At 45.8% G+C, this 27,433-nt stretch overlaps 2 protein-coding genes across 13 annotated transcripts in view; one reads left to right on the top strand and one right to left on the bottom strand.

Annotated features, from left to right (window-relative positions):
• Window positions 1-318: 318 nt before the first annotated feature.
• On the bottom strand, window positions 319-13,003 carry LOC109454866 (dual specificity protein phosphatase 13B). Of its 9 annotated transcripts, none has more exons than XM_019745992.2 (7): window positions 12,774-12,981; window positions 10,170-10,377; window positions 7,712-7,909; window positions 6,685-6,776; window positions 3,155-3,328; window positions 1,449-1,669; window positions 319-762 (listed from the first exon to the last, which is right to left on the bottom strand). In XM_019745992.2, exons 1-7 carry the CDS (start codon window positions 12,923-12,925, stop codon window positions 560-562), a joined length of 1,248 nt encoding a protein of 415 aa, XP_019601551.2. In that variant the 5' UTR covers window positions 12,926-12,981; the 3' UTR covers window positions 319-559. The 9 variants fall into 9 exon arrangements, 8 of the variants coding, with proteins under 8 accessions (XP_019601551.2, XP_074195736.1, XP_074195735.1 ...); XM_074339635.1 differs by lacking the exon at window positions 12,774-12,981 and adding an exon at window positions 11,767-11,965; XM_074339634.1 differs by lacking the exon at window positions 7,712-7,909 and having other exon boundaries at window positions 12,774-12,980.
• A 1,600-nt stretch (window positions 13,004-14,603) lies between these two features.
• SAMD8 (sterile alpha motif domain containing 8) overlaps window positions 14,604-27,433 on the top strand; it is a 50,594-nt gene continuing 37,764 nt past the window's right edge. For 3 of the 4 annotated variants that reach the window (XM_019745967.2, XM_019745968.2, XM_074339639.1), the window contains exon 1: window positions 14,604-14,835. In XM_019745967.2, coding sequence (XP_019601526.1) covers window positions 14,662-14,835 — 174 coding nt within the window. In that variant the 5' untranslated portion in view covers window positions 14,604-14,661. The remainder of the gene's footprint in view (window positions 14,836-27,433) is intronic. The other variant, XM_074339638.1, reaches the window with a different exon arrangement.

Here is a 27,433-nt window from a genome sequence, read left to right on the forward strand (position 1 = left end):
TTGATTGTTAGTGTTTGATAGGTGGGCCCGGAGAGGATGGTGATACATTGAACCTTGGTCTTTCTTCAGACAACCTAGCTCTTGGGTGATGGTGTGAGGAGGACACGATGAAGAAAAGGTCAGCTAATTCTCAGCACTTGTATCTCACTCCTCCCGCTTGCACCCAAATTGCTCCTCATCTGCTGCCCTTCATGGAGCCTTCACAGACCCCTTCGAGGCTGCCATCATGCTGACAGAGCTGGCCAGCCTTCTGGAATCTCGGGGCCATCCCTGGCGTCAGCCACCACCCCACAAATGACCAGAAGTTCTCCTGCCTTTATTAGGATGAATTTTTTTATTATAGAGACAGACTGAACTCTCTTTTGCATAAAGAATCTCTGGATTGGGTCAGGGAATCTGCCTGCTAAAGGTCACCAGCCAGCTCTCCCTCCGCTAAGGCCCCACTTGCTATGTACATCTCAAGGTCACTCGAAACAGCAGACACTGCTGTCCCCAGGGCCACGCTGGTTGGGTTGGGTCATGCCGGCCAGAGGGTCAGGGTTCCTGGCTGCCCGCCAGGTCAGAACCTCCTGGTCTCCCGTCCTAGTCGGTTGTCCAGAACCTGGAGCTGCCGGAGGAAGCCCGAGTTGGGGCAGATAGCGCGGTGGGCCTGCACCGTCTGGATGGCCTCCTCCAGCGTCATATTCTCGTAGATCATGAGGAAGGCAAGGACCACTGTGGCAGAGCGGCTCACCCCCATGGCACAGTGTACCAGCACGCGGCCTGCGGGGAGACCCAACCTAGCGTCAGCTACCTGCCCTCATACCACCCACCGGTTTGGGAATCAGATATTTCTAGCTACCCTTCAGCCCACCTATCACAGCATCCTGGTATACTGATACTGTCAGATGGGGCAACTGAGGCCCAGAGAGGGAAAGGAGCTGGCTCAAGGTCACACAGCAAGTTAGTGGCAGAGCTAAGGTATAGCAGCTGGGATTCCCTTCTTCTGGTTCAAGGTGCTTTCTATGGCATCTTTGCAACTGTGATGGGTTGGTGGAGGGCGGGGTTGGGGAACAGTACTCCTAGAGTCCCCTGGGTTTGCAGCAGATTACAGGTGTTGTCTACCTCCCTCTCTCCCCCTGCTCAGTTCTGCCCTCTCCCCTGCCCCTGCAGCCCTATGCAGTTCTCCCCATAAGAACCTTTGCTAGGTCCTACACCTTTTGCCCAACACCTGGTCTCTTACTGAGGGATATGGTTATACTGATGACCACACTGGACCTTAGTTGTGCCTGTGATGGTTGGTTTCCAGGGGTCCCTGAAGGGGATGTCCACTAAACGGAGGTAGCCATTTGCCCCACGGGGTGGGACGGGTGTTGGAGAGGTTTGTGGCTCAGGACACTGCACCTCTTAGTGCTACTGGAAAAATGGGAGCCCCAGATCTCAGCCCCAGTCCCTTCCCCAGGGCTCACCTTGGGGAACACTGAGGGCAGTTCGGATGTAGCGAGCAACAGGCAGGAAGTGGACACTGAGGTCGAAGAAAGGGTTGTCATCGGCTTCAACGCCATAGTACTCCAAGGGCATTCCACGATAGAACTTGTCACCTGTGTCCACTTGAAACTTGCCCGCGGCAACATTCACGACGTGGGTGATGCCCAGCTGCAGCAGCTTGCTCTTGTCCCGGGCTGCATAGCTGCGGGGAGGGCACAGGGGGAGCTGGGACGTGGGGCTAGGGCTCCCTGGATCAGCTCTGGTCGGGCTGCAACTTGCGCCCTTCCCTCCTTGGCCATCTCCCTCCAAGGCGAGAGACTGGAACCAGTGGACTGGACCACGTTAAAGGGACTCCTCAAGTTAGAGTTCAAGACCCCCTATCACTCAGGCCAACTTTTCTGGAGAGCAGTTCGGTAACATGCATAGAAAGCTTTAAAAATGTACACATACTTTGCCCAACAATTCTCATTCTAGGAACTTAATTAAAGAAAGAATCCAAACTGTGCCCCCAGACATGTAAACTGGATCTAATGATATTTAAGATGGTGAAAAATTGGGGGAAAATCACTAAATATTCTCTAGTAGGAGATTGAGTATGTACAGGTAAGTGAAATATTATGCAACCACTAAAATATAGTAGTTGTAAGTAAACAAGGAAAGGTATTCGTGCTCTGTTGAGAACGTGTGAAAAATGCAGAATACAAAACAAAACGTTGTTTACATTTTTTTAAAAAAATATGTAGCATGATTCTATTAAAAAGCCTTTTATATAAAACAGAATACAAAATGGGATTATCAAGTGAAACTATTTTTGTAAAAAAAAGAAAAGTGAAAAATCATTTATGTATGAATGTGTTATGCATTTTTAAAAAGTCAACAGGATTTTATTACTGGTTATCTGTAGGGGGATAGCATATTTGCCATATTGTTAAGATACTGATCCTCATTTTCTAAAAATTAAGGAAATTTTCTAAAATCCACATGTATTGATCCATATGTTATAAGTTTTAAAAAACTTTTAGAGAAAATGGCTCATACTTCTGCTCTATATATACACTCTAGAAAAACTCGTGTGTGTATTCCCAGGACACCTGTACTAGAATGTTCCTAGGATCACTGTTCATAATAGCCAAAAAGTGAAAACAACTCAAATGTGTATATGAATGGATAAACAATAAAATGGATAAACTATGGTGTATTTATATAATAGAATAGTATACAGCAATGAAAAATGAATGACTGCAGCTACACATAATAACATGGGTGCATTTTACAATTTTGAGCAAATTATGCCAGGCACAAAGCACACAATATGATTCCATTCATATAACTTTAAAAGACAGACAAAACTAATTGTTAAGTACATAAGTGTTAAAATTATAAAGAAAAGCAAGGAGATAATTATTTCAACACTTAGTGGTTATCTACATAAAAAGGGTTATGATAAGAAGGGTTCAGCAGGAGCTTTTGGGGCACAAGTAATGTCATTTTTCTTGACCTGGGCGATGAAACTGTTTATATAAGCTCTATGCACTAAATGTGTGTTCTACTTCCACAATTAAAAGAATAATATAAATGAAAAGACCCATGTGCAGAGAGATAGCGGCAGACAAAAAGGGGGTGCCACCTGTGCCCCAAGAGGGCTCCCCTTCTGCTCCCTGCACCCGCCCACATGGGTCATACTCACGCATCTCCCAGGAAGAGGTTGGGCCAGACCTCGTCGATGTGGCTCAGCATGGCGGCACGACGGACCCACAGCAAGCGCTGCAGCGAGGACAGCGTAGGCGGCTGGTAGGGGGTCAGACCGACCGCCCTGTGGATGTTGGGCCTCCGGAGGTCCTGCTCCTGCAGCGAGTCCATCCTGGAACAGAGCGGATACTGCAGTGGCTGGAGACAAGGCTCCCGAAAGGTGGGTCCTGCTGACCCAGAGGCCCAGGAGAGGGGCAGAGCCCAGGTGCCACTGAGATGGTGTAGAAGAGGCCGCAGCTAGTTCGTATGATGTCATTAACCAGCTCAGCTGGGGCTGAGGCCTAGAACCTTTCCTAGAGAACAAGGGAATGGACTGCTTGTCACCACTATGGAGCTGGGAAGCCCTCTCTCCAAAGGCCTCTGAGGTTGGAAACTTTGACCAAGGGATCCTTGGAGTTCCCTGTTTGTGGCGGTAAGTCAGTGCAAATCCCACCCCTTAAGTCTCTGCTCACTTGGGACTTTGTAGGGATGGAGACCTCAGAGGGCTGTGGCCCCCACAGCCTCGGCAGCTCATCTCAAGCCTCCTCCTCTGTTACTTCGATGGCTGGTCCTCGGACCCCCATCCCCTCCCAGCTTCAGATGTTGCCAAGCATCTCTTTAAAGCCATATGGCTAGTATGTAGCAAGGCTGAGGTTTCAATCCAGTTCTGTGATCCTGCCATTCCGTTCCCAAGCTTTGCAGGTACCATCTTTGGGGATTTCAGAGAGTGGTCACTAACCCATCCCTCTCTACAGGGGAGCCTGGTGTGGCTGTTACATATCTGCCTGTAGGCCCTGGGACTGTCCTCCTTACCCCCTCGACTCAGGCCAGCGCTGCCAGTCAGGCCTCAGCCGGCTGGGGTGGGTTGTCTCAGGAGTCAGCTGGCTGACGGAGTCCGGGACCAGACAGAGCTTGGAGGTCAGTGGCACCAGAATAGGGGTCTGGAGCTGTGCTGGGAAGGAGTGCTTATCTTGGCTAACTGGCCCCGGTCCCCTCAACCAGTAACTAGGGAAGGTACAAACTGGGAAAAACATCTCTTCTCTTTGGGAGGCAGTGCCAGGACCAGAAAGAGAAACAGGCATCCAGGAGGACACTGGCTTGGCCAGGCTCACCCAGCGGGCAGCCGGTGGGCAGGGGGGAAGTGAAGACCTGGCTTTCCCCTTCATCCCCCACTGTGACCTCTCAGGGCAGGCTGAGTGGCCTGCCACCTACCTAGGGCATGGTCTGGGGCTGGGAGTGGGGGAGAGAGTGCTGGGACAGGACTTAGGAATGGGACCAGGGCAGGTTCCGCCCATACTATGAAGCGGCTAGAATTCCAGGTTCTCCGCTTGGAGCCCATGGAGGTGGGGCCACTATGGAGCGAAGCACAGCCCTTCCAAACCTCCAGGCCCCTCTCTGCTTGGCATCTCTTTGGGATTAAAGGTTCTTGGGCCTGGAACTCTCCCCGTGGAGATGGGAGGCTACGTAAAGTGGTGGGAAGAGAACTTTAGAGGGAGGGAAGACAGCCTGGCCTCGATCTATTCTGTGGCCTCAAGCAAGTCTTTGCCCCTGTCTCAGCCACATTTCTCTTCTCACTTTGAAGATCCTGGCTTTGTCTGAGGAGTCTCGGGGGGTCTGACCTGAGAATGAGAGAGGAGTGGCCGGGTGAGCAGCAACTACGGGTTAGAGATCAGTGTAGTGTGTTGGGGTGGGGTAAGCCCCGAGTCTCCATGGTTGTCCAAAAGCTACAATGGTCTGGAGCCGCCATCTGGGGCTTGAGCCCCAGGCGGTGCCAGCTGGGGTTTTGGGAAGCCTGGCAGGCTGGGGCGCAGGCCTCTGAGCTTGGCGTAGGGTAAGGCTGCCCCCCGGTGGCCAATGGGTGTCTCGCAGTTGAATGAGCTGGACCCTGATTCTCCTGGAGGCTCCTGGGCAGAGGAGATAGCAGAGGGGTCAGGGATTGGGGGCTGCTAGGCTACAGGCCCCAGCCCAGTCTCCTAGGGGACCCTGGCCCAGGTCTGGAGAATGGAGACTTTCTCTTGGACTTAGAGGTATTCCTTGTCATGTCCTATCTAAGGTCTCACTCCTGATGCGCATGGATGTACCCCCACCTGTCTGCTCCATTTCCCTGGTGGTCCAGCCTCCCTTGCCAGCCTGAGTCAGGCCCAGCCCCTTCAAGCTCCAAGCACACCTAAGAAAGGGGCGTTCGTGGCTGCAGCAGCTCCCCTGGTTTCTGCTGTTCCCAGACCTGGACCGCCAAGGGCCCTACCTGACATGTCCTCCCACATCCCCTTGGCCACCAGAGGGTGAAGCAGGGACAGGGCTGGCCTGGCTCTTCTCACTCACTCCAGCCCTCATTTCGCCTCCTTCCTGCATCTCCCCGCTAGGCTGAACAGCTGCGTCTGCAGGCAGCAATTTTCCTGCTCTTGTGTTGCTGTTATTTGCAAGTTCAGACACTTGTTTTCTGCCTTTGTGTCTCTCCTCTCTCCATTGCTCTCCTGGCTCCCTCTGTCTCCCACCCCTCACAGGAGCTCCTGCTGCTCCACAGCCTCCCAGCACACCCTGAATGCCGGTGGCCGTGGGCCAAGGCACAGGTCTTCCCGGGGAAGGGAGGCCGCTGTTTGCCACCTACCTCCTCAGCTGAGCAGGTGTGCCCCCCGCTCCTCCCTCCTGCCCGCTCTCTCTGCCTCCTCCTCTTCCTCCTCCCCAGGCAGGCCAAGTGGGACCAGAGATCTCAGGGCAGGACAAATGAGGAGTTTGGTGGAGGAATTCTCAGGAAGGGTGGCAGGCAGGCTGCCAAAGGCGAGCTGCCCGTAGGTCTGTGCTCAGCGTGCAAGCCTTGGAGGAGGGCCGACCTGGGCAGAGTTCTTAGGTCTGGGGCTTGTATCTGTGTGGGCTTCTGTGAGCCCGCAGTGGGGCTGCCATGAGAATCCCAGGAGGTAATAAATGTAAGGCACTTCCCATAGGGTCTGCCTCATGGTAGATGCCCAATCAATGGTGCATCTTACTATTGTTATTGCTACTATTACTCTTATCCTTTCAACCTCAGCCATATCCTGGTTAGAGGGTAATTTCCCCATGAGACAATGAGGCTTGGCCTTTATCTCTGTGTTTCCTGATGTTTCTAAGTATAATGATGATTATTATATTCACCACTTACTAAGGATGTACTATATACCAGACAGAGCTAAGTGCTTACATTTTCTCATTGAATCCTCACAGTACCCTCATGAGGCAGGTAATATCATCCCCACTTTACAGATAAGGAAACTGAGGCTTGGAGAGATTAAGCAATATGCCCGAAGTCACACAGCAAATAAGCATGGGAGCCAGGATTCAAGCTCAGTTCTTTCTGACTATACTGTGCTTTGTTCGTCTATCTCTAACCCAGTTCAGCCTCCAATCTAACCTGATCCCCTCCCCCCTCCACCACAACACACACAGGCACAGGTGCCATGGCCCTCATTACCCAGCATGCTCTGTGGCCCCTCTGAAATAGCAGCACTCACCCACCTGTGGGGGTATCTGGCCCAGGATGTGGTCTTGTCCGACGGGCACTTTGTGCTGATTTCCAGCCGCTTGTCTCTGCACACTTGATGCTGTTTCTATTTTTTGATTTGAGTTTAATTATAAAGCATGATGTGCTGCTCCCCTCTCGTGGCCTCCCCCTGCCACTCCCTATCACCCACTGGTCCCATGGCACGGTCAGTGCAAGCCCAGCCAGACAGCTGGCCCTGCTAGAAGCAGAAGCAGCCTGGCAGGAGGCTGCCTGTGGTGTGCGTGTATGCGTGTGTTGGTTGTGGGGCAGGGAGAAGGAAGATCGAGTCAGCCATTTTAAAAGTTCCCGTGGCCTCCAAGGGTGTTGTGGAGCAAGGGCAGAAATTTAAAGCTGGAAGGAAGGATCTTCTCTGGAGGGGGACAGGGAAGAGGCAGCTCAAGTCACACACAAACTGGCCACATTGCCAACATCAGAACCCAGGTCCAAGGGCCTTTGGTTGGGGGCTGAGGATTACAGGCCTGGCCCGGGATTCAGATTTAGAAGACTCAGACTGAGGGAAGCTTGCCCTCTGCCAAGCTCCTGTCTTCCCCCAGAAGGCATTCCTGGCCCACGTCCCACTGACCCTTGAGACCAACGAGATGGTTTCTAAGGTCCCTCCTAAGGTTAACTGTGGCCAGGGGCCTTGGATTTGGGCCTATGAAGAACCCTCCCTACTCTCCAGAGACCCTCCTCATCAGTACTCTTCCCCACTCACACTCCCGGAGACCAGATGCACACAGAGATGTATTCACACCCACAGCCACACTTACATGGGTCTCTGAAGTCGGAGCTCCAGGGAGTGGGGCTCAGGCCCTGCTGGGGCTCCCTGAGCTCTGGGGAGAGCTGGTGGAGGCAGCTGCGGCCATGGGCTGTCATGAACACTTAGAATCCCCTCCCGTTATCCTCCTATTCTCCCCCCCTGCCTCCCACCCCCTCCGAGGGACCTTGGGGTCCCTGGCAGAGGAGTCTCAGGGCTCGGCGGAGAGGGCAGCCCATTCCCACCTGTGGGGACTGAAGGCAGCGGCTGAGTGCAGGCAGCCGGAGGAAGCGGATGGAGGAGCAGGCTGTAAGGCAGACCCCACGCTGGACTCTGACCATCTTCTTTGTGTCCACCTGGGCCAGAGCCTCCAGCAGCACCAGCAGGGCCAGTGCCAGGATGGCAAAGTGGCAGAGCCCGATGGCAGGGAGTAAGGACCAGCTCTGGAGGACAGATGAGCTCCATGTTACAGGCAGGTAAACCAAGGCCCAGATTGGCTGGGTCAGGGGCACGAGCTGCCCCCTAAATCTGCCGCTTTGAGCCCTTTGGGTAAGGTCAAGTGGGAATAGGTTGATTGGGAGAGATGAGGAGGCAGGTTTGGGGCCTGGGGCTCATGGAGAGAGATGACCTCTCCCATGGCCCCCTCATCTTTCAGAGTCCCCAGCCCCAGGGCTGCTGTGTATGGCACAGGCTGCATACTGCACAACTCCTTGGGGGGGGGGGCAGTTGCACAGACTATTTGGTGGATGGCACCCTTGGAATTGTGCAATGCTGTAGCCCAGCTGACTCCCCCAAAGCCAGCTGCCTGATGGGAAAGATGCTGAGGTTAGAAGTCAAGGTATTTAAGATCCCCAGGCCTAGGAAGCGGGGTGACCACTCTGCCAGCTTCCTGAAACCTGAAACCTGCTTAGAAGAGAGCAGGGTGGGAACGGCCATTCCCGTCCGCCTCTTGGCTCCCCATACCCGCAGAGCTCCCACAATAGTTTTCCACCCAGCTTAGCTCCAGGCCTAATCCCAACCCCAGCTATAACCCTAACTTTCTTCTATTACACTCACCCCCAAACTCTAAACCTAGCCCTCCATCCTGCCCTAGTCCCCATCCCCAAGATGCTCATTCTCGTGACAGCATGCGGGAAGGGGTTGGTATTGCTAAAGCGCTCCCCCTTGCTCGGGCGGGCTATGCAGTCAGAGACCAAAACAGCTCTTCTGAGTGGGGGCGGAGGAGGGAAGATTCAGGCCATGCCCTGGGAAGTTCTTGGCAGGAGGAGAAAGCTGTTGCTCTTCCAACACCCAGGAGAGCCTAGGCCAGGCACCCATCCCCACTAGCAGCCCCTGGGAGCCAGTGGGTGGTGTGGCACAGCCAAATTCAAGGCTGAGGAGAGCTGAGGAAAGGAGCAGTAAGGAGCAGGAGTTAGGGGCAGGGTCGAAGGAATGGGGGGCAGCTCTGGAGGCCTAATCCCCCAGCTGTTGGCCCTCAGCTGGGACATGAATGTGAGAAAGGTGGGCGTGGGGGGCCAGACTGAGCTTGGACGTGGGGAGAGAAGAAGGGCAGTGGGCACTCTGCAGCTTCCTCACAGTCTGGTGCCATCACAGGAAGAGACCCCCCTGCCTCCTCCCAGATGAGCTGGAGGAAAACACAGGGCTGATGGCAAAGAAATTAAAGTAGCACCTCAATGACCATTTGTGGGCTGGAAGCCTGAGAAGCAGGGTTGCTGCTGGGGTAGCCCAACTCCTTCTACTGGGTAGCTGGGGACGCTGGGGCTTCCAGCGGGAAATGGCTTGGGGAGAGGAGGTATTAGGGATCTGTTCCCTTTGTGCTATTGCTCCAAATGCACTGAATACGGAACAAGAAGGCAGGGGTAACTGGGAACAAGAAAGAGTTTGAATAGACTTCAATAAGACCTTTATGTCCTCGAGGAATCCCCAGAACCAGAGAGGTAGGGAGGTTAGGAAGGGTCCTTCTGGGATCAGATCGGGTGGGGGGCAGGTAGGGAGTGGGGTGCTGGGGCTAAGGCAGAGAACTGACAACAGGAGAACTTTATGTCAAGCAGGGCTGTGTGAGGAGGTCATGGCTGGTGGCAGGAACCCCTGTCCTCCTTCCCCACGTGGGACTGATGAGGCAGGGCTGACATGAGAATGAACTAATAAGCTTGGAGCGCTAGCTACAGCCACACTTTTCCCCTAGAGCTGTAGCTGAGGTCCAACCCTGCAGGGAAGGTGTGCAGACGTGTGGGAAGGTCCAGGCGTCCCACAAGGCCAGGACTGACTGAGGCTGCCTTGAGGGGGTTCAGGGGAGTCCCCACATGCTTTGGGTTGAAGAGGCAGGCAGGTCAGCATCAGGACCAGGTAGGAAGGCCTCACCCCTTCCATTGTATGCTTCCCACCTCTTCCTTTCCTGGTCTTTCCATCCTCTCTTGGGTCTGAAGAACTGAGTGGGCTGGGAGGGAGAGGGTCCTACCTGAGGGTTACCTTGGCGAGGCCCTATTAAGATCTTGGGCTGGGGAGTGGGCCAGACCCCTTTCAACTCTGACTTCCAGCCACACACAGCCCTGACAACCACTCTCTGCACTGGTCCCATTCCATGTCCCCTGCCAGCCCTCATTGCCTTCCCCCTCCACTTTCCTCGCCCCCTCAGCTCTCACCTGACCTCTAACCGCACCCAGCCTTGCCCCCTCGCCCCCTCACACCTGGCATGGCCCTCACCTGGCCCCTCAGCTCCGGCCTCCACCTTGCAACTTCTGGTCCAGCTGGCAGAGCTGGTGGAGGAAGCCGCGGTTGGGGAAGACCCATCGGTGCTGCCTCACAGCGATCACCGCCTGGCGCAGGGACATCTGCTGGCGCAGCATGAGGTAGGCCAGGACCAGTGTGGCAGAGCGGCTGACACCCACCACACAGTGCACCAGGACCTTGGCTGAGGAAGACATCCTGGTGAAAGACCCTTTCCCACCAGCTGGCCCACCCAGGGGCTGGGTTGGGGACCCAAGTTCCTTTTCCTGCTCTGCTTTGGGTGTACTCTGTGACAAACCCTGGGCAAATCACTCAACCTTTATGGGCCTCAGTTTCCTGATACGTCAACTAGGTAGACCAACATCTATTTTGCCTACCCTTGGGATGGGGTCCAAAGTCCTTAACATGGGTTAAAAGACCCTCCAGGACTGGCTCCTGCTTATCCTGCAGCCTCATCTCAGGCCGTCCCACCCCAACCCTCAGCTCTAGGAACACGGGTAACTTTCGGTTCCTTGAAGCTGTCATGGTCTCTGGCCTCCAGCCTCAGCACATGCTATTCCAACTTCCTGTAAAATGTTTCCCCTATTCTTGGTCTGACTAATGTCACTACTCATCTGTTAGGTTTCAGCTGAGACATGGCTTCCCTGCATAAGCATTCCTAACCACTCATGGTATTGCCGAAATCACAGAGCAGCTGATCCTTTTTGCATGTGGCCCAGTGAATACTGTTGTAGAGGGAAGTCACCTTACATCTCTGATCCTCTGAACTGAGCTCCCCGGCCCTGTGCTCCCACAGCTCTTCACATTTGCCCACTCGTGTGAGTAGCCCTCATAATACTTTACATTTTGATTGTCTTTCCACCAAACATATAATGACACGTTCCACGAGGGCAGGCACCCTGCCTTGTCTAAGTGTGAATTCCCAGTATCTAGCTCAGTGCCTGACACAGAGAAGAGAATAAATAGCTGGCGAATGAATGGACAAAGAACAAATGAATGTCAAAGTGCTTTGGCTGTTGAGAAGGGCTATGAGCCGTCATGTTGTCTCTCTCATCGCACAGGTGAGAAACAGAAGTCCAGAGAGGGACACTGGCTTGCCCAGGGTCAAGAAGCAAGGGGCACAGCTCTCACCCCAGATGAACACAAAGTGGGGGCTCAGTTTACCCCAGGTCCTTTTTTTTTTGCTGTACCCTGGCTATTAGAAGTTTGTTTTTGGTTCTTTTTCCCATTTGAAAGTACTTTGGGGCAGAAACCAGACCTCTAGTTACCAAATGGCGATTTCCCAAGGCTGAGGGATGCAGAGAAAGAACAGTTTTACTGTTTGGGAGACTTGGCTTGCTGCCCCAGGGCTGCTCCTAACTCGTGACATGGCCTTGTATTCTAGGCCTCAGTTTCCCCATCTGTAAAGCAATGTGCTTGGATAAATCACTGGAGCACTGAGCAGAGGATTCTTAAAAACCGCTAACTTTTTAAAAAAAAACTAGGGATGGAAGGGCATTGATGCTTGAAGGGAAACTGGACATCTCCCCATGACTGAGCAGGATGGGATATGAGATGAGACCCCAAGTCCTACCCCCAGGTGTGCTGAGGGCACGGTGAATGAAGTCAGCTGCAGAGGAGAAGTAGGCACTGATGTCGAAATCGGGGAGGTCGTGGGCTGGTACCCCCAGATAGCTCACACTGCTGCCGTAGAAGTCAGGGCCGCCCTGGCAGTACAGGCCCCCATGGGCGGCATTCAGCACGTGGGTGATGCCCAGCTTCCATAGCTCAAAGCGGTTATTTGCCGTGGCCCTGGAGAGGGGAGGAAGGGTGCTGGATGCTGGCTGAGCCATGGGAGCCAGGAAGGAGGCTTTGCCAGGCCCCCTACTTGAGAGGGACAGAGACATTAGGGTTCAAGGGAGTTGGGGAAAGCCCAGCAAGCTTGAGCTGGGATCCACAGCTCACAGCCCCACCCTCAGAGCTTTCTGGTGGGAGAGTTGGCGGTATAGGGAGTTGCCATTAGCCACTCTGCTTCCTGAGGTGATCTGCCCCTGCATTGGCCAGTACAGGAAGGAAAGAATGGCCTCACCCCTCAGATCCAGCTGCCCCTCCCTTCCTGCCCCATGCCATCACACACACGTCCGGCCTCTCCTGGCCACTACCTCATACCTGCTTCTACTATGTGAATGTTTAAAGATGACGCCTTTCCTGATTCACCTTTAATCAGGCTTACTCACCCACTCTGTGACCAGAGGAGGGAGGCTGGGACCGAGAAGGGGAGCTGTCCATTCCAACTCATACCCCAAACCAGCATTCCCCAGGCCTCGGCCCCCCAGACTCACCAATAATCCTGGATGTGCCAGAAGACTCCAGGAATCTCTGGGAGCTCAATTTCAGACAAAGTCCCCGCTCCCCCCTGGTGGCCACATCTGTCCATTGCACCATCCCCAGCACACAGGGATCCTGGAGAAAGTCCCTGGCCTAGGATGCTCAGAGCAGCACTATTTCTCCTTGTTCCCTGCTCCCCAGTCTCTGGTAAAGTGCCCAAAAACTGTCTCTCCTTGTTCCCATCCCCACACCCCTCAGCCAGCTACCACTCACGCATCTCCTATGTAAAGGTTGGGCCAAACTTCGTCCACTCGGCTGCAAGAAGAAATTTTCCCAGCCCTCAGGAGCTCCTCCAGTTCCAGGACGCTGGAGCAAGGTCTGGCTTCGGCATCTCCCCTCCACTCTGGAAGCGAGGCCTCAGCCATGGGCCAGCCCACCCACCCTTCTGTCTCTGTAGTCGCTCCTCTCTGCCTCTCCGGTGTCATTTCTCCTTCCAGAGATTGGCAGGGACAGGTGGAACTGGAGGAAGTGACTCAGCAAGTCACAGGCGCCTCCAGAGAGAACAGGACATTTTCCTCCTTAAGTCACCCCCCTAACCCCAAATTCTGTGACCACATGGAATCAGACATACCTCTGCAAGTCATTTCACCTCTCCATCTCAGTTTCTTCATCTGTAAAGTAAGGATAATTACACCTACCTCAAAAAATTGTGAGGATTAAATGAAACAAAGATTATTCTGTCTCTAACACATGGTAGATACTTAAGAAATATTTTTTAAAAGCATTTAGAGCCCTGAATAGGCTATTTGCTTCTGAGGACTGAGTTAAAGGAGAGATCCAGGTGGAGAGGAGGTGGTTGGCTCCAAGGACGACTGACAGAAAAAGCCCTGCAGGTCTGGGTAAGAACTATATGGCTGTTGGATGAGTCTCTGGATTATAGGGCTCAGGGGAAGTATCCTGAGTTGTACAGCCAGAGAACTGCGGAGAGGAGGCAGGAAAGACCTCATCCAATGGGTGCCCACAGGGTTCATGGGTGAAAGTTTGAACAGTGTTTCTGTAAAGAAGATGGCTGTTTTCTCAAAAAAGAAGGCTGAAATGGTCCATGCACGTCAAAGGGGGAGAAAGGAGATGAATGCTGCCCTACACTTTCTGCAAAGCCAAAGGGCCTAACTGTCATCAGAAATATTTTGGGTTGGGAGGAAGATTCCTCTAATTATAAGGGCTTTTGTCCCTACAATAGAAACTGAGAAAGGTCTGTATCTGTCCTTCTGCCAGAGCTAGTTATCGGCAAAAGAAGTGAGAAATCTTGCCTGCTCTCAGATGACTTCATGAAGGCCCCGATGGGGCTGGGAGGGGTACAAGCTGCAGGGGGAAGCCCCTGGCAGTGAGCCAGCTTGAGGGTAAAGTCCACTGCAAGATATCCCATGTAAGCAGTCTGCACTCACGTCTACCCCAGAACCTGTCCCTACCCCCATCAGAGGCACTGAAGTCTGCCTTGCACTGCTGGGGGAAGCAAGGCCAAGGAGGGGCTGGAGCCCAGGGCACAGGTGGTTTTGGACTTGGTTTATGCCAATGCTAGGCATGGGTTGGGGAGTTCCCTCAGGGTGGGGTAGTACAGTGGAGTGAGAAGAGCACAGGTTCTGAAGTTAGGCAGATTTGAGAAGAAATACTGGCTTTGGCACATACTAACTGCCCTACCTCAGGCAATTCTCTTGGCCCTGTAGAGTTGGCAGAAGGATTAAGTGAAATATTTATATGGCATGTGGTACAGGGGCTGTCAGAGAGTGAAGGGACAATAAATGGTAACAATGATCATTGTGAGTTAGCTCTTGGAGAGCAGCTTGCTCCCTTTAAAGGAATTACGATAATTTCCTCTTGTCCTCAGAAACCCCATTCACTAATCCCACTGGCCCCACCTCATCTTCACTAGCCCCTTATCTTCTCCTTTGGCCTTATCTTCTCGCTTTGTGCCTGACGCATGCGCTCTTTGGTTTTCTTGCTGTAGTTCTCTCGCTCCCATTTTGAGCCTCGCGTCCCTTCCGGCTTTGGCCCCGCCTCCATCCGTAAGGCTCCGCCTCCCGCCTTAGGGCCCCGCCTCCCGAAGCAGTTCCGGTTCGGATTTCGTGCGGCTGCGGGATCCGCGGAGACCCGCGCAGGAGCTATGCCTGCGCGCAGCCGCCACCGCCCCCGCTTCCACTCTGGCTCCCCTCCCCGGGCTCCGCCTCCGCCGCTCGAGGTGCTTCACTCCGGCGAGTCGCGGAGGGTCCCGGACTCCGACGGCGGCTCGGACGCCGACTCGGAGGTGGGTCCGGGGAGCCCCACTCGGACCGCGGAGGTGAGCAGGAGCTGAGGCTGAGGAGAGGGGAGTTGCGGGGCCACCTGCAGCCAAGGGAGAGCAGGGTGTCAGGGATGGAGCCGGGGTTTGTGGAGGAGAGGGATCCATCCGGAGGTGCCACGGGAGACCGTTGAGGGAGTCAGCTCCAGAATGGAATCTGAGGGAAATGGAGGTTGTTGAGCCGAGGGCCCGAGGTGGGTGACGGTGGCCAGAGGCTGAGGGGTAAGTGGAGGCTGAGAGGCAAGACAGTGGGAGGCTGAGGTAGATGTGGCCTTAAAAAGGCAAGGGCTTGGAGGTTTTTGAAAGCAGAGTAAGGAGAGAAGATCGAAGGGGCCCCGCGGGAATGTGGGACCGAAGGAAGAGATGCTCTGGGGTTTGGCATGGGAGCGAGGGAGCCGAGGGGCTGGTCCAGGCTCGATGTTACCGCGTGGCGCGAGCGAGGGAACCGGCTTGGGACTGAGGAGACTGCTGACCAAAGTGGGGGTGGGGGTAATTAGGGGAAGGATTTAGGTTCGACTGGAAGAGGGAGGGGTCGGTCAGGTGGGAGTCGGCTGGCTCAAAGAGCCAGAAAAAGAGATAATGGAATCAAAAAAGAAAAGGAGCCCTTGGGGATCTAATTTAGGGCTTTGGCATTTTCGCAAGTGTCTTTCAAAACATCGAAAATCACTAGGGCTTTCTCGTTTGTGGGCAGTGGATCCTCTTAAAATCTGAGGTGGGAGGGATGGTGTTAAACACTGATTTGCCCAAAGGACTGGGGAAGTAGTGAAAAGGAAGTGAGGTTTGGAAAAGATAGTGAAGGAGTGATTCTGAAAATAAAGATAGCATTTGGATTTCTTCTAACAGTATGTTTCTTGTTTTGCTTTATATTTCTTTTTTAAGTTTAAGTGTAAGTACCAGACAAGTTTAGATCTTTGCGGGTATTTAATACATTACCTTTGAATTAAAAAAAAATTAAACTCGAAGCAAGAATTGGGACTTTTAGGTTTTACAGATACTCAGTATTGACTGGTTCCACATTGACAGCTTGAGTTGACACATGTATTTACCACAGTGTAAAAATATGGTCGATGCAGGTGTCTGGGTTAAAGGGGTACTTAAAACAATATATGAAATTACCACAGTCTAGGGGCCTACCAGATCTTCCTCTTACCCATAACTGCAGGATTGGAGTTATCTCTTGAAAATTGGAGGCATACTTTTGATAGATTTGCAGGACCAATAATAATGCAATTTTGCAGATATTGTATGAATAATATTTTTAATAGAGTGATCTAGAAGAATAAGAACAGACGATGCTTGTAGTTGGCAGCTAACAACTGGATAGAGGGCTTTTTATAGAAGACGTAGTACCAAAACCGTAATTGTGCCAGAAAATGATTGTAAAATTTATATTCATTTTAACAGAAATAAATTAGTTTCCTTTTGTAATTGTTAAGTTATAACATGGCTTCATGAAACCTTTCCCTTTAGCCACGTCTTATATGTTGTTTTACAACTTCTTATCTGATTATAGACTTTGCAAAGTTCTTGGCCATTTCAAAACAAACTTTTCATCAAGTATTTCTACTCTAAATGGGTATCAACTGTTTAATCTTCATGAGATGATAATTTACTGATTACAACAAGCTTTTAAATTAGTTTATGTGTATAGACTACATTTGTCATATCTTCAAATGCTCAATGGACTGGTAATTCTTTCCTCAAAGGAAAGATGAATTCTTAGCTTTGTTTTTAGCTTTTGTCAAAAGATCAACTCCCTTTAACTTAATACAGATGATCTTTAGTTGAAGATGGTTCCAAAGTATTTCTGTTGTTTATATTGCAGTTTACCCTCATCATACTGAGATCCTCTAGAGACCTTGTCTTCATACTTAGCTCTAAATAAGTCTTGGCATGTAAAGAAAAAAAAAATTGTTGAACTGAACTGAAATATAAGAATTCTCTATTAAGGTTACATCTTAATGTTACTGCAAAATTAAAGAAAAACTGTTAGATGGAGTTGTACAATTAATATACCGGTATTAACACACCTGATAGTTACTTTTTTTTGGTCTCCCTTTGATAGTTCTCATAATCACTTTGTGGTAAAGAAAATCAGTTTTATAGTAGAGCAGCTTCTCTAAGGAAGAAATTCTGTATTACTTCAGAAGAAGCCATCATGACTGCGATGGCAGAACGTGCAATCATCTTTAGATAAATCAGTTTTAATTTCAGTAGCACTCATTCCATTCTGCAGACTCTTACATTGAACAACTACTTGTAAACATTTTTATTTTGTTAATCACTAGAGCCTCAATACTTTTTCAAAACTTTGCTCATAGTTTTGCTGGTTTAGAGACTTTTGATGGTTTTTCTGAGAATTGAAATTTGAACATTGTTTTTGAGAAACTGTTGAATCACAGATGTTCTGATGAATATTATCATTATTTTTGTCTTATAAGAATGACCATATCAACTAGCTATTCTTTCACAATTCTTATCGCCAGCCCTGATACAACATTTAGGGCGTACCTAGCACAGCCATTAACTTATGGATGGAAATCTTTCTGTCTTCATTCTTTATGTGGTAGTATATTGTTAGTGAAGGTTAAATTCATTTTTTAAATTTAAAACTTCTGTAGCTTTGTTTCTTTTTGTATATCAAACTGACTTATATGAGATATGAATAAAAATCCGTATTGTGCTAAATTACCTATGAAGCTCTTTTCAAAGATTGTAGTATTAGTGGAAGAATACAGTATGAGCTAAGTGTAATTCTTTTAATGGATGTAGATTACAGGGAGGTATTACACTGTTGTGCCAAGATTAAATGCATTGCTTTTTACATAGAACTTAATGTTTTTTTCACTTTTCTCTCATGTGTTTGTATTTGCTTACAAATAAGGTGTTAGTCATTTACATAATGCTGTATCTTTGTGATTTAAAATTTTTGCTTGCATGTGATTTTGGAAACTTGAAATCTAGTTTTGTTTTGCTCTGATTTTTCTCTAAGGTGTAATGTAACACACTGAGGGATATTAATAGTTGGGCAAGAACAGGAAGAGCCGCTTAACTAAAGGTAAACATGACAGTGATTCTTACTTTGGGTCTTGCGGTTCTCTTGGCTTTTGTAAAATGACAAAGTTACCTAAAAATAGGAGAGTATGGGCCAGGCACACTTGGAGGACAATTCGGTGTTTACATGCTACCTATGGTTAATTTGCCATTAGAATATGTGGCTATGGATTTGTGACAGACCTATGGTGTGAATATTCCTGCACCCCCTCCTCCCATACACACAGCGCTGTCATCACTGGATCTGAAGCTGAGTCAAGAGGTGGTTCCATACCGAAATGCTCTGTTACTTCACCACCCCCTGGGCCCTCCCAGTAATATAACCACTTCAGTACAGAATGTAACATAATGTGAGTCTATCTTGGCTCTTGCTTATGATGGCAGAAACTAGGAAAACTTGGTTTCATCACAGTGTTTCGTTATAAAATAGTGTTTTATGATGAGATGTTTTATGTACCTCAAAAGAGCTGTGGAGGCAGTGACCTGTATTTGCATTTGTCTTAAGTTTTCATTGTGGGTTTTGTTAAGCTTTTGCATTATGACAAGGGACAAGAGAGGTGATAAGGTGTATTATCTTGTCTCTTAAAATTCTTAACAGGTAGGAAATTCTAGTAGGAGGTGAGAACCATGAAGTATGCTAATTTAGGGTCTTCCTATAAGTTAAACTGTATCACTGAGTTATTGGAAATGCCAGCAAATTAGTTTTAGTTTGGAACTTTGAAACTAAATTAAATTGATGCCAGTTTCATCAATATAATATTGGCATGAAAGTCAAAGGCTGCCAAAACCATACATTAGATTTTTGATCCAAATCCAATATAATTTTTCACAATATTGTAATGGAATTTGAAGTCTTGAGCCAGTTTCTCATTTTCCATTATATTGATTTGATTTGGGGGTGTAGCATATTTAAAAAGTAATGATTTTTAACAGTCAGTGTGTCAAACCGTTAGCCTGCCTGAATATTATTTTAGTGATTAGAATAAGGATTATAGTTTTGTATGCTTGGCTTCTTTACTGGTGTGCTCTGATATGCAGCCAGGTCAAGCCCTTCAAATTTAGCACTAGATTTTTATCGTTGCGTAAAAACTTTTGCTATAGCTGAGGATATAAACTGGACAGTGTTATTATTAGATTCACATTCACTGAGTTGAGACAGTTCTAGATGTGGTATAGAATTAAATGCAACCTGATTGTGAGAGTCTTAGTTTAAAGGCAAGTTGGAGCCCAAAAAGATTTGTGCTCATTTGGTATACATGATAACTTTAAAAATAATAATAATAATAATAATAATAATAATAATATATTGAGTGCATGTTCCTGGCACCAAACCTGTCCCAGAACTGAGATGCAGAATGATGATGTAACTGAGGAGGCTATTTGATTGCTTTAATTGTGCTGCCCCAAATTCTGCTCAGAAGTGGGACATAACAAAACAGTAGAAAATCACTGCTAGAGTTTCAAAAATGGAATTGGTTCAGGGTCTTTGAAACTGTTTCGTAATTATAGCAGATTTCATAGATGTTTTAGAAACAAAGCCCTGTGCTTACTAAGAAAAAGTAAATAATTTTTAATAAATACCAGGAGAATAGTTTTTGTTTGCTCACTGAAAATATTTTAATTTAGGATCAAAAATTAAAAATGGAATTTGAAAGGCTTGATAGTCCCAAATATAACAAACTGTAGAGCTAAATGCCCAAAGTAAACCTTGGCCTCCTACATTGGAAGTTTAGGCTTTATTGTGTGCATATTAAATAAACTTTATTAGGTAAAATTGAATTTAAGCTTATTTTAGTGTGAGTACAACTATAAGGTATAATTGCCCTAAGGACAATGTATTGCTACTAACTTTATATAATTAAAAAAAATTTTTCTTCCCCTTTTCTTGCCTTGGTATATGGAAATTATTCTTTAGGTTTTATACATCACTTAGAAATGATAACTTTTTAACTTCTTTACTGTATACGAAATCAGTAATAACTTCCCAAAACAGCACATTTTGTATTTATGAATCAAATTTCATCAGTTCTAAATTTGAATGTCTGCTTTTTAAAGTCAATATATGGTTGTTGAAGAGGACAATTGCTTCAGACAGCTATACTGTAATATTTTAGAGCATTTTGTGTACAAACGCTCACACAGATGAAACTACAAGAAAAATCCAGCATATTTAAATCATTACAATCACCGTCTGAACATGGACATTTGTTCTGTTAAACACAGAGAGAGTAAAAGTTTCATTTTGTTGATACATCCTCTGTATTCTAAAGATTACCTAATGATAAACTAGAAGCTATTTTGGTCTTTTGTGTGTTTGTATAATTAAGCCCATAGAATAGTTTGTGTCTTTCCATTTATTGGTGCCTATCACTTTAGGAAATTTCCACAGTTTCTTCCAAAATTTTTAAATTATAGCAGTACTTTCAGATATCAGTAATAATCAATTGCCTACGACATACTTTTTAAAAATGTTGGTGAGTACAATGCTCCTGTTGAAATATTTTTATTTAATTAAATTTGATTTTAAATAAGTCTTTATGAGAAACTCATGTTGATGTGTAAAATTCTCCATTGGTTAACTGGAATCACTATCCGTATTGCTATTCTGTTTCTCAGTTATGTCTGAAAGTTACTTAGCTCTCTAGCCTTAGTTTTTTCAGGTGTAAATTAAGGAACTGTTCCACATCTCTTAGATCACTTCCAATCCTAACATTGTAAGAATTCTGTCATCCTAATTTACAAAATATGATTGTTTAATGTCTTTGATTAGTTCTGTAGTCTTTTGGTCTCTTAAAGTATAAAAGTTAAGTCATTTTCCCAAGTCACACAGTTTATGGGAGAGGGGAGTGGATCTATAATCAGATCTTCTCTTGGACTTTTTGGTCTTGCTAGTTGCCTCATTATTTCTTATCATTTATTTAGTGTATATATGCCTACATGAGTTAATCATTGAATTTAATTGATTTTTAAAATTTCTATTCCTATTTACTTAAGTGTGATGTGCTTCAAACAGTGAAAAATAATAGTTTTCATTTTCTTCAAAGGATCTTTTCCCTCTGATTATTAAGCATTACATGCTCATTGTATAACATTTAGAAATTTTAGGAATATTTAATTTAGAGAGTGAAAGATTCCACTGGAGAAGTAATTATTAATAGTCCGATATTTTATTTAATTAAAAATATGTACCTATGCTATTTTTAGGACATTTTGCTTCTTTTTAAAAACTTAAAACTTTTTATTTTGAAATAATTAGAATCACAGGAAGTTGCAAAGAGTGTACAGAAAGATTCCATGCACCTTTTACCCAGTTTCCTGCAATGGTTACATAATTATAAGAGCAGGAAATTGACATTTGTTTAAAGTGTGTGTATAACGTCAGTTTATCATGAGTGGATTTGTGTAACCACTGCCCCAATCAAGATATAGAATTAGTCTGTCACTATAAATCTGCTTTGGTCTATCCCTTTATCATTGCCCTCCCACCCCCCAACACTATTTTTAACCCTCGGCAACCTCTAATCTGTTTTCCGTCTCTATAATTTTGTCATTTTGACGATGTTATATAAATAGAATTGTACCGAATGAGACCTTTGGAAGATTGGCGTTTTTCACTTAGCTGATGCCCTTGAGACCCATTGTGTGTGTCCAGTTTATTCGTTTGGATTGCTGAGTAGTATTCCATGGTATGGATGTGTACTACAGTTTGTTTAACTCTTCACATATTGTGGGATATGTTGTTTTTTACACTAGTCAGCTATTACAGATAATGCTGCTATGAACATTTATGTAGAGGTTTTTGTGTGGACATAAATTTTCATTTCTCTGGGATAAATGCCCAGGAGTACAATTGCTAGATTGTATGGTAAGTGTATGTTTCATTTTTTAACAAACTACCAAACTATTTCCAGCATGGCTGTACAATTTTACTTTCCCACCAATAGTGTGTGAGAGATCCAGTTTCTCTGCATCCTTGCTGGCATTTCGTATTGTCACAGTTTATTTTAGCTGTTCTAATACGTGTGTAGTGATACCTCATCATAGTTTTAATTTGCATTTCCCTAGCAGCTTTAAATGTTGATCACGTTTTTTCTGTGTTTATCTGCCATTCTTATATCCTCTTTGGTGACATGCCTCTTCATGTCTTTTGCCCATTTTCTAATTGGATTTTTGGTTGTTTACTGTTGAATTTTGGAAGTTCTTCATGTATTCTAGATACAAGTTATTTCTCAGGGGTATGTGGTTTGCAAATGTTTTCTCCCAGTCTGTAGCTTGTCTTTGTATTCTCTTCACAGGATCCTTTGTGGAGTAAAAGTTTTTAATTTTGGTGAAGTCTAATTTACATTTTTTGTTCTGTTTTGTTTGGATTGTGCTTTTAAGTGTCATGTTTAGGAGCTCTTTACCCTGGGTCCTGAAGATTTTCTTCTATGTTATTGTCTAATAAAAGTTTTGTAGTTTTTCACTTTACATTTAAATCTGTGATCCATTTTGAATCTTTGGGCAAAGTTCCTTTTTTCCCTATGGATATTCAGTTGCTCCAGCACTGTTTTACAACTATCCACCATTGAATTACTTTTGCACCTTTGTCAAAAATCAGTTGGCCATACTTGTGTAAGACTTATTTCTGGATTCTCTATTCTGTTCAGTCGATCTGTGTGTCTCTTCTACTAGTATCATCTAGTCTTAATTTCTGCAGCTGTATAATATAAGTCTTGAAATGGTGTAGAGTGATTTCTTCCACTGTCTTCTTGTTCAGAATTGATTTAGCTAGTTTCTCTTTCCATGTAAATTTCAGAATAATCTTGTCTTACATCTACAAAAATATATCATGGTATTTTTCATATGAATTGTGTTAAACATAAACCAATTTGAGGAGAATTGACACCTTTATACTATATTGAGTCAGCTAATCCATGAGTGGAGTATCTCCGTGTATTTCAGCCTTCTTTGATTTCTTTTATCAGAATTTTCAGTACCTAGATCCTGTAGATGTTGTTGGATTTATCTAAGTAGTTCTCCTTTTTTAGTCATTATAAGTGGTATTACATTTGGAATTTCTTTGTCCATGTATTCATTGCTAGTATACAGAAATACAGTTGATTTTTGTATGTTGCTCTTGGATCCTACAGCCTTACTGAACTCACTTATTAGTTCTAGGACATTTGGGTTTTCTTTTTGTAGATTCCTTGGGATTTTCTTTGTAGACTGTCATGTCACCTGCAAATAGGAATGTTTTTATTTCTTCATTTCCAACATGTACACTTTTTATTTCCTGCCTTGCCTTATTATGCTGGCTAGAATTTCAGTGCTACGTTTGATAGCAATGTAGACAGTGGACATCCTTGCCTTTCCTGATCCTTGGGGAAAAACATTCAATTTTTCACCATTAAATGTGCCAGCTGTGGGTTTTTTATAGATGTTCTTTACCAAATTGAGAATTCTCCCTCCATTCCTGGTTTTCTGAAAGTTTTTATCATGAATGGGTGTTCATGATAAAGTTTTGTCGTATGCTTTTTCTGCCTGAATTGGTATAATGTCCTTTTTCTTCTTTAGCTGGTTAACACAATGGATTACCTTGTTTGCTTTTTTAATATTGAACCAGCTTTGCATCCCTGGAATAAACTCGGCTTACTCATGGAATAATAGTTATATATTGCTGAATTCTATTTGCTAATATTTCATTAAGAATTTTGCATCTATATTTATAGAGAATATTAGTCGCTCATATTGTAATTTCCTACAGCCACCACCTCCTTAGTGCCAGGTAGAGGTTCTGGTGGTTAAGAGGGGGAGGGGGCCCTCATTATTATTCCTCTGGGGGGTTTGGGGGATTGTGCGTGGTTCTTTACCACTGGGCACTGCTGTGCAGTGGTGTTAGCTCTGACTCTCCACGAGGCCTTCTCTGACAGCATCTGAGCAAGTAGTGGGAAGGGGGCCTCGTCAGTGCGAGCTGGGTCCAGGCACCCCATATGGTCTCCACTCGCACCGCGTTAGTGGATGAGGACGGATTTGTTACTGCTGGGCATGTACGACGTTCTGCTCCCTACTTGGTATTCTCTGATACCACCCCGCTGGCAAGGGAGCGGCAGGTACTGGCAAGGTTAGAAGTCTAGGCTTTCCTCTGGCCGTTGCTAGTGGAGGTGGGGCCATAGTTTTTCCTATGTTTGACTGGAGTGGAGCAGTTACTGTTTAAGTTTTGTCTTGCTTGGCTGCCTCTTTTCTGGTCCTTTGGCTGGAGAAAACTGGCTTTTCTTGGGACTCTCTTTGTCTGAACCCATTGGCATTTCCAGGTTTCTGGCTTCTCCAGTATCTAGTCTGGCATATGTGATAGCAAACTTATTAGTTCTGGTTGAATATGCTTTCATATTTAGTGCAGTTAACTCTTCTTATCTGATGCACCCTTATTTTGTCTTCATGAACAAATAAGCAAACAAAAACACTCAGACAAGTCACTGTGTTTTTACTCTTATTTCAAGGTGCCTGCCAGTCTGCCTTCCTCTCTTCAGCTTTCGGTCTTCTTATGTTTGCTTTATACAAAATGCACAGGGAGTAATGGTGGGAAATATGTTTACTCTCCCCCGCCTCCACCCCCCCACCCCCCGCAAGCAGTAGTCCATATAATGCTATTTTTAAGAAAGGTGCCTGTCAGAAAGTTTAAAGATTGCAAACAGTGGCATCTTTTCATCTGCTGTAGTATTTCCTTCATCCCGTGCCTTTACTTTTTAGAAGCTGTTTCCTTCCTTCAGTCTGTCATTACATTTCATTCTAGCTGCCAGCCTCACTGTTTTACACTCTCCTGACAATTATTTTTTTCTAAAGCACACTAACTATGGTATCCTCTTGCTCAAAAATCTCCAGTGGTTCCCCATTGTCTGTTGAATAGCCTTAACTTGACAAAGATTTCCATGAGCTGGCCCCAGTTTATATTTTCAACTTAATATCCTAATACTCCTTTGTCACCGATGAATACTAATGGTTCTCCATTGTTTTCTGTCTTCATACCTTTGCTCATGCAATTTTCTCTGCTAATGTATTTTTATATCTCTGTCTGTATCCACAGTTTCACCTGTCCTTTAAGACTTAGCTCAAATGTCATTTCCAGGTACTCATCTCTGATCTCACCAACTGGAAATAATCTCTTTTCTCCAACTTCCATAACTTTCCAGTTTTTTTTTTTTAACACATTACAGAAGTAAAAGCTTTATTAGTGTTATTTTGAAGATTGAGTAAGCTAATGTATAGAAAGAACTAGCAACTGTAATTTCTTTTACCTTTTTTTTACATTTTTTATTTTTTATTGGGGAACAGTGTGTACTTCCAGGACTGTTTTCCAAGTCAAGTTGTTGTCCTTTCAATCTTAGTTGTGGAGGGTGCAGCTCAGCTCCAGGTACAGTTCTCTTTGCTGGTTGCAGGGGGCCCAGCCCACCATTCCTTGCGGGAGTCGAACCGGCAACCTTCTGGTTGAGAGGATGCGCTCCCATCAACTGAGCCATCTGGGAGCTCAGCGGCAGCTCAGCTCAAGGTGCCGTGTTCAATTTTAGTTGCAGGGGGCGCTGCCCACCATCCCTGTGGGAGTCAAGGAATCGAACTGGCAACCTTGTGGTTGAGAGCCCACTGGCCCATGTGGGAATCGAACCAGCAGCCTTCGGAGTTAGGAACTCGGAGGTCCAATTGCCTGAGCCACCAGGCCGGCCTTTACCTTCTTTTTTAATGACTCTCTTTAATATTCCTTTCCAGACTGTAAAATCATTGAGGGTAGGACCTGTTTCAGATTCATCTAAGTAAATATCCTTCACATATTATGTGCACAATGAATATTTAATAGGTGAGTAAATGTAACAAATGAGGGCATCTTAGAACTGTGTCACTGGGGAATGCCTTAGTATCTGACATCTGTATAGCACTCAGTAAATGTTTAAGACTGAACAGTGCAAACTTGTGATTCAAAAAGCCTTCATTAATAGGCAAGTCTCATTGATGTAATTTTTATCTAATGTAATTGAAGACCTTTGATAAATTTCTTTGCTGAATACTAGAAAATATTTAATATTTATGAAAATCATCCCCTTTAGAAGTACAAGAGCCCTCAGCTCATGAGGTGTTGTAGTGTAGTGAGTAAGAACATGGACTTTGAAATGAGATTGCCTAGGTTGAAAACTTGTCTGTACTAATTGCTACTACAAGTTCATCTTGGGCAAGTTGCTTAACTCATGTATTCGGTTATCTCACCTGTAAAGTGAGGAAGATAATAGTACCTACTTTATATGGTTGTTGTAAGGGTAATTTGAGCATATAAGTAAAACACTTAGAACAGTTCCTGGCACTTTGTAACTGCCTTATGTATTATGTATTATGCCTTATGTATTAGCTCATCTAATTATTACCTGTCGTTACTTCCTGAAAATGTTCTAAACACAGTTCAGAATTTAAGGAGTGTGTGAGTTAGGGTATATATTCTTTTTAAGGAGCAGCACCCCGCAACCATCAGGTATCTTATACTTGTGCGTTCTGTCCCCTGTATTGCTACAGCAGGAGGTATTGATTGGATCGCTGATAATCCTTGTCACCTTGTTATGCTTCTCATACAAAAGTTGAACAAGTCTTTCTGGAGCTTTTTAGTTCAGACAGGATTAACTAGTTCACACCAAGGAACAATATGTACTCTTGTCCTCTTCCTTTGAAGGATATGACAAACTTGTTAATTCTGGTTGAATATACTTTCCTATTTAGTGCAGTTAATTCTTCCTACCTGATAACACCCTTATTTTATCTTCATGAACAAAACCAAAGTGACTATTTTACATTTCCTAACATCAGTTTTAACCTTAAGTCTGTTTTTATCAATTTAACAGTCCTCAGATTTTTTTCCAAGATTGATCTGGTTCAGACTTTTTTTTTTTAAATAACAGGTGAATTCTGAAATCTACTTTTGTATAAGACTTCAAGAATACATACAGTATGTTTCCATTCATATAAAATACAAAAACAGGCAAAACTTATATTATGGATACATGCTTAGGTAGTAAAAGTATAAAGAAAAGCAAAGGATTATCTCCCAGATGGGTTTGTGGTTGAGTTGGGGGAAGCAGAGGACTTGATGTTGAGTGTGTACAGGGATACTGCTGGGGACCTGTGGTGGTTACAAAGTGTGAGGGAAGTGAAGAGCTGCAAGCCGGAGGAGGGAAGATTTGGTTTTTATCTAGCTGTTTGTATTGCATTATTGACATGTGCGTTTACTTGGTTTTGGCACCTAAATAGTTAGCACAGATTTCCAGACACACATTGAGGACAATGTATTACTTCTATCTGCAAAAGGGTCTTTTAGCAACAGTTGACACTTTTGTAATAAAAAAGCCCCACTTTCCTCTGTAATCCTTTTCTGTGTTGCAAATCACTTAAATATCATCTGAATTTTGTTTCTAGTATGCTTTTCTTATTCTGAAGATACTTGTTTTATTCTCTTGAACTTCTTTAAAGTTAAAATGATTATCTACTCATTGACATCTTCAGATTTGAATTTGTCATCTATATAGTAAAAGGAAGG

Source organism: Rhinolophus sinicus, linkage group LG07 (genome assembly GCF_036562045.2).
Source record: "Rhinolophus sinicus isolate RSC01 linkage group LG07, ASM3656204v1, whole genome shotgun sequence".
Classification (NCBI taxonomy): domain Eukaryota; kingdom Metazoa; phylum Chordata; class Mammalia; order Chiroptera; family Rhinolophidae; genus Rhinolophus; species Rhinolophus sinicus.

What these genes read in the sequence shown, in the direction of transcription:
- LOC109454866 (XM_019745992.2), bottom strand. Translation starts at nt 12,925, where the DNA reads ATGGCTGAGGCCTCGCTTCCAGAGTGGAGGGGAGATGCCGAAGCCAGA. An exon ending in GCTGCCTTCAGTCCCCACAG is followed by an intron (nt 6,777 to 7,711) that starts GTGGGAATGGGC and finishes ATCAAAAAATAG; the next exon opens with AAACAGCATCAAGTGTGCAG. An exon ending in TGGGCCAGATACCCCCACAG is followed by an intron (nt 3,329 to 6,684) that starts GTGGGTGAGTGC and finishes GCTCTGTTCCAG; the next exon opens with GATGGACTCGCTGCAGGAGC.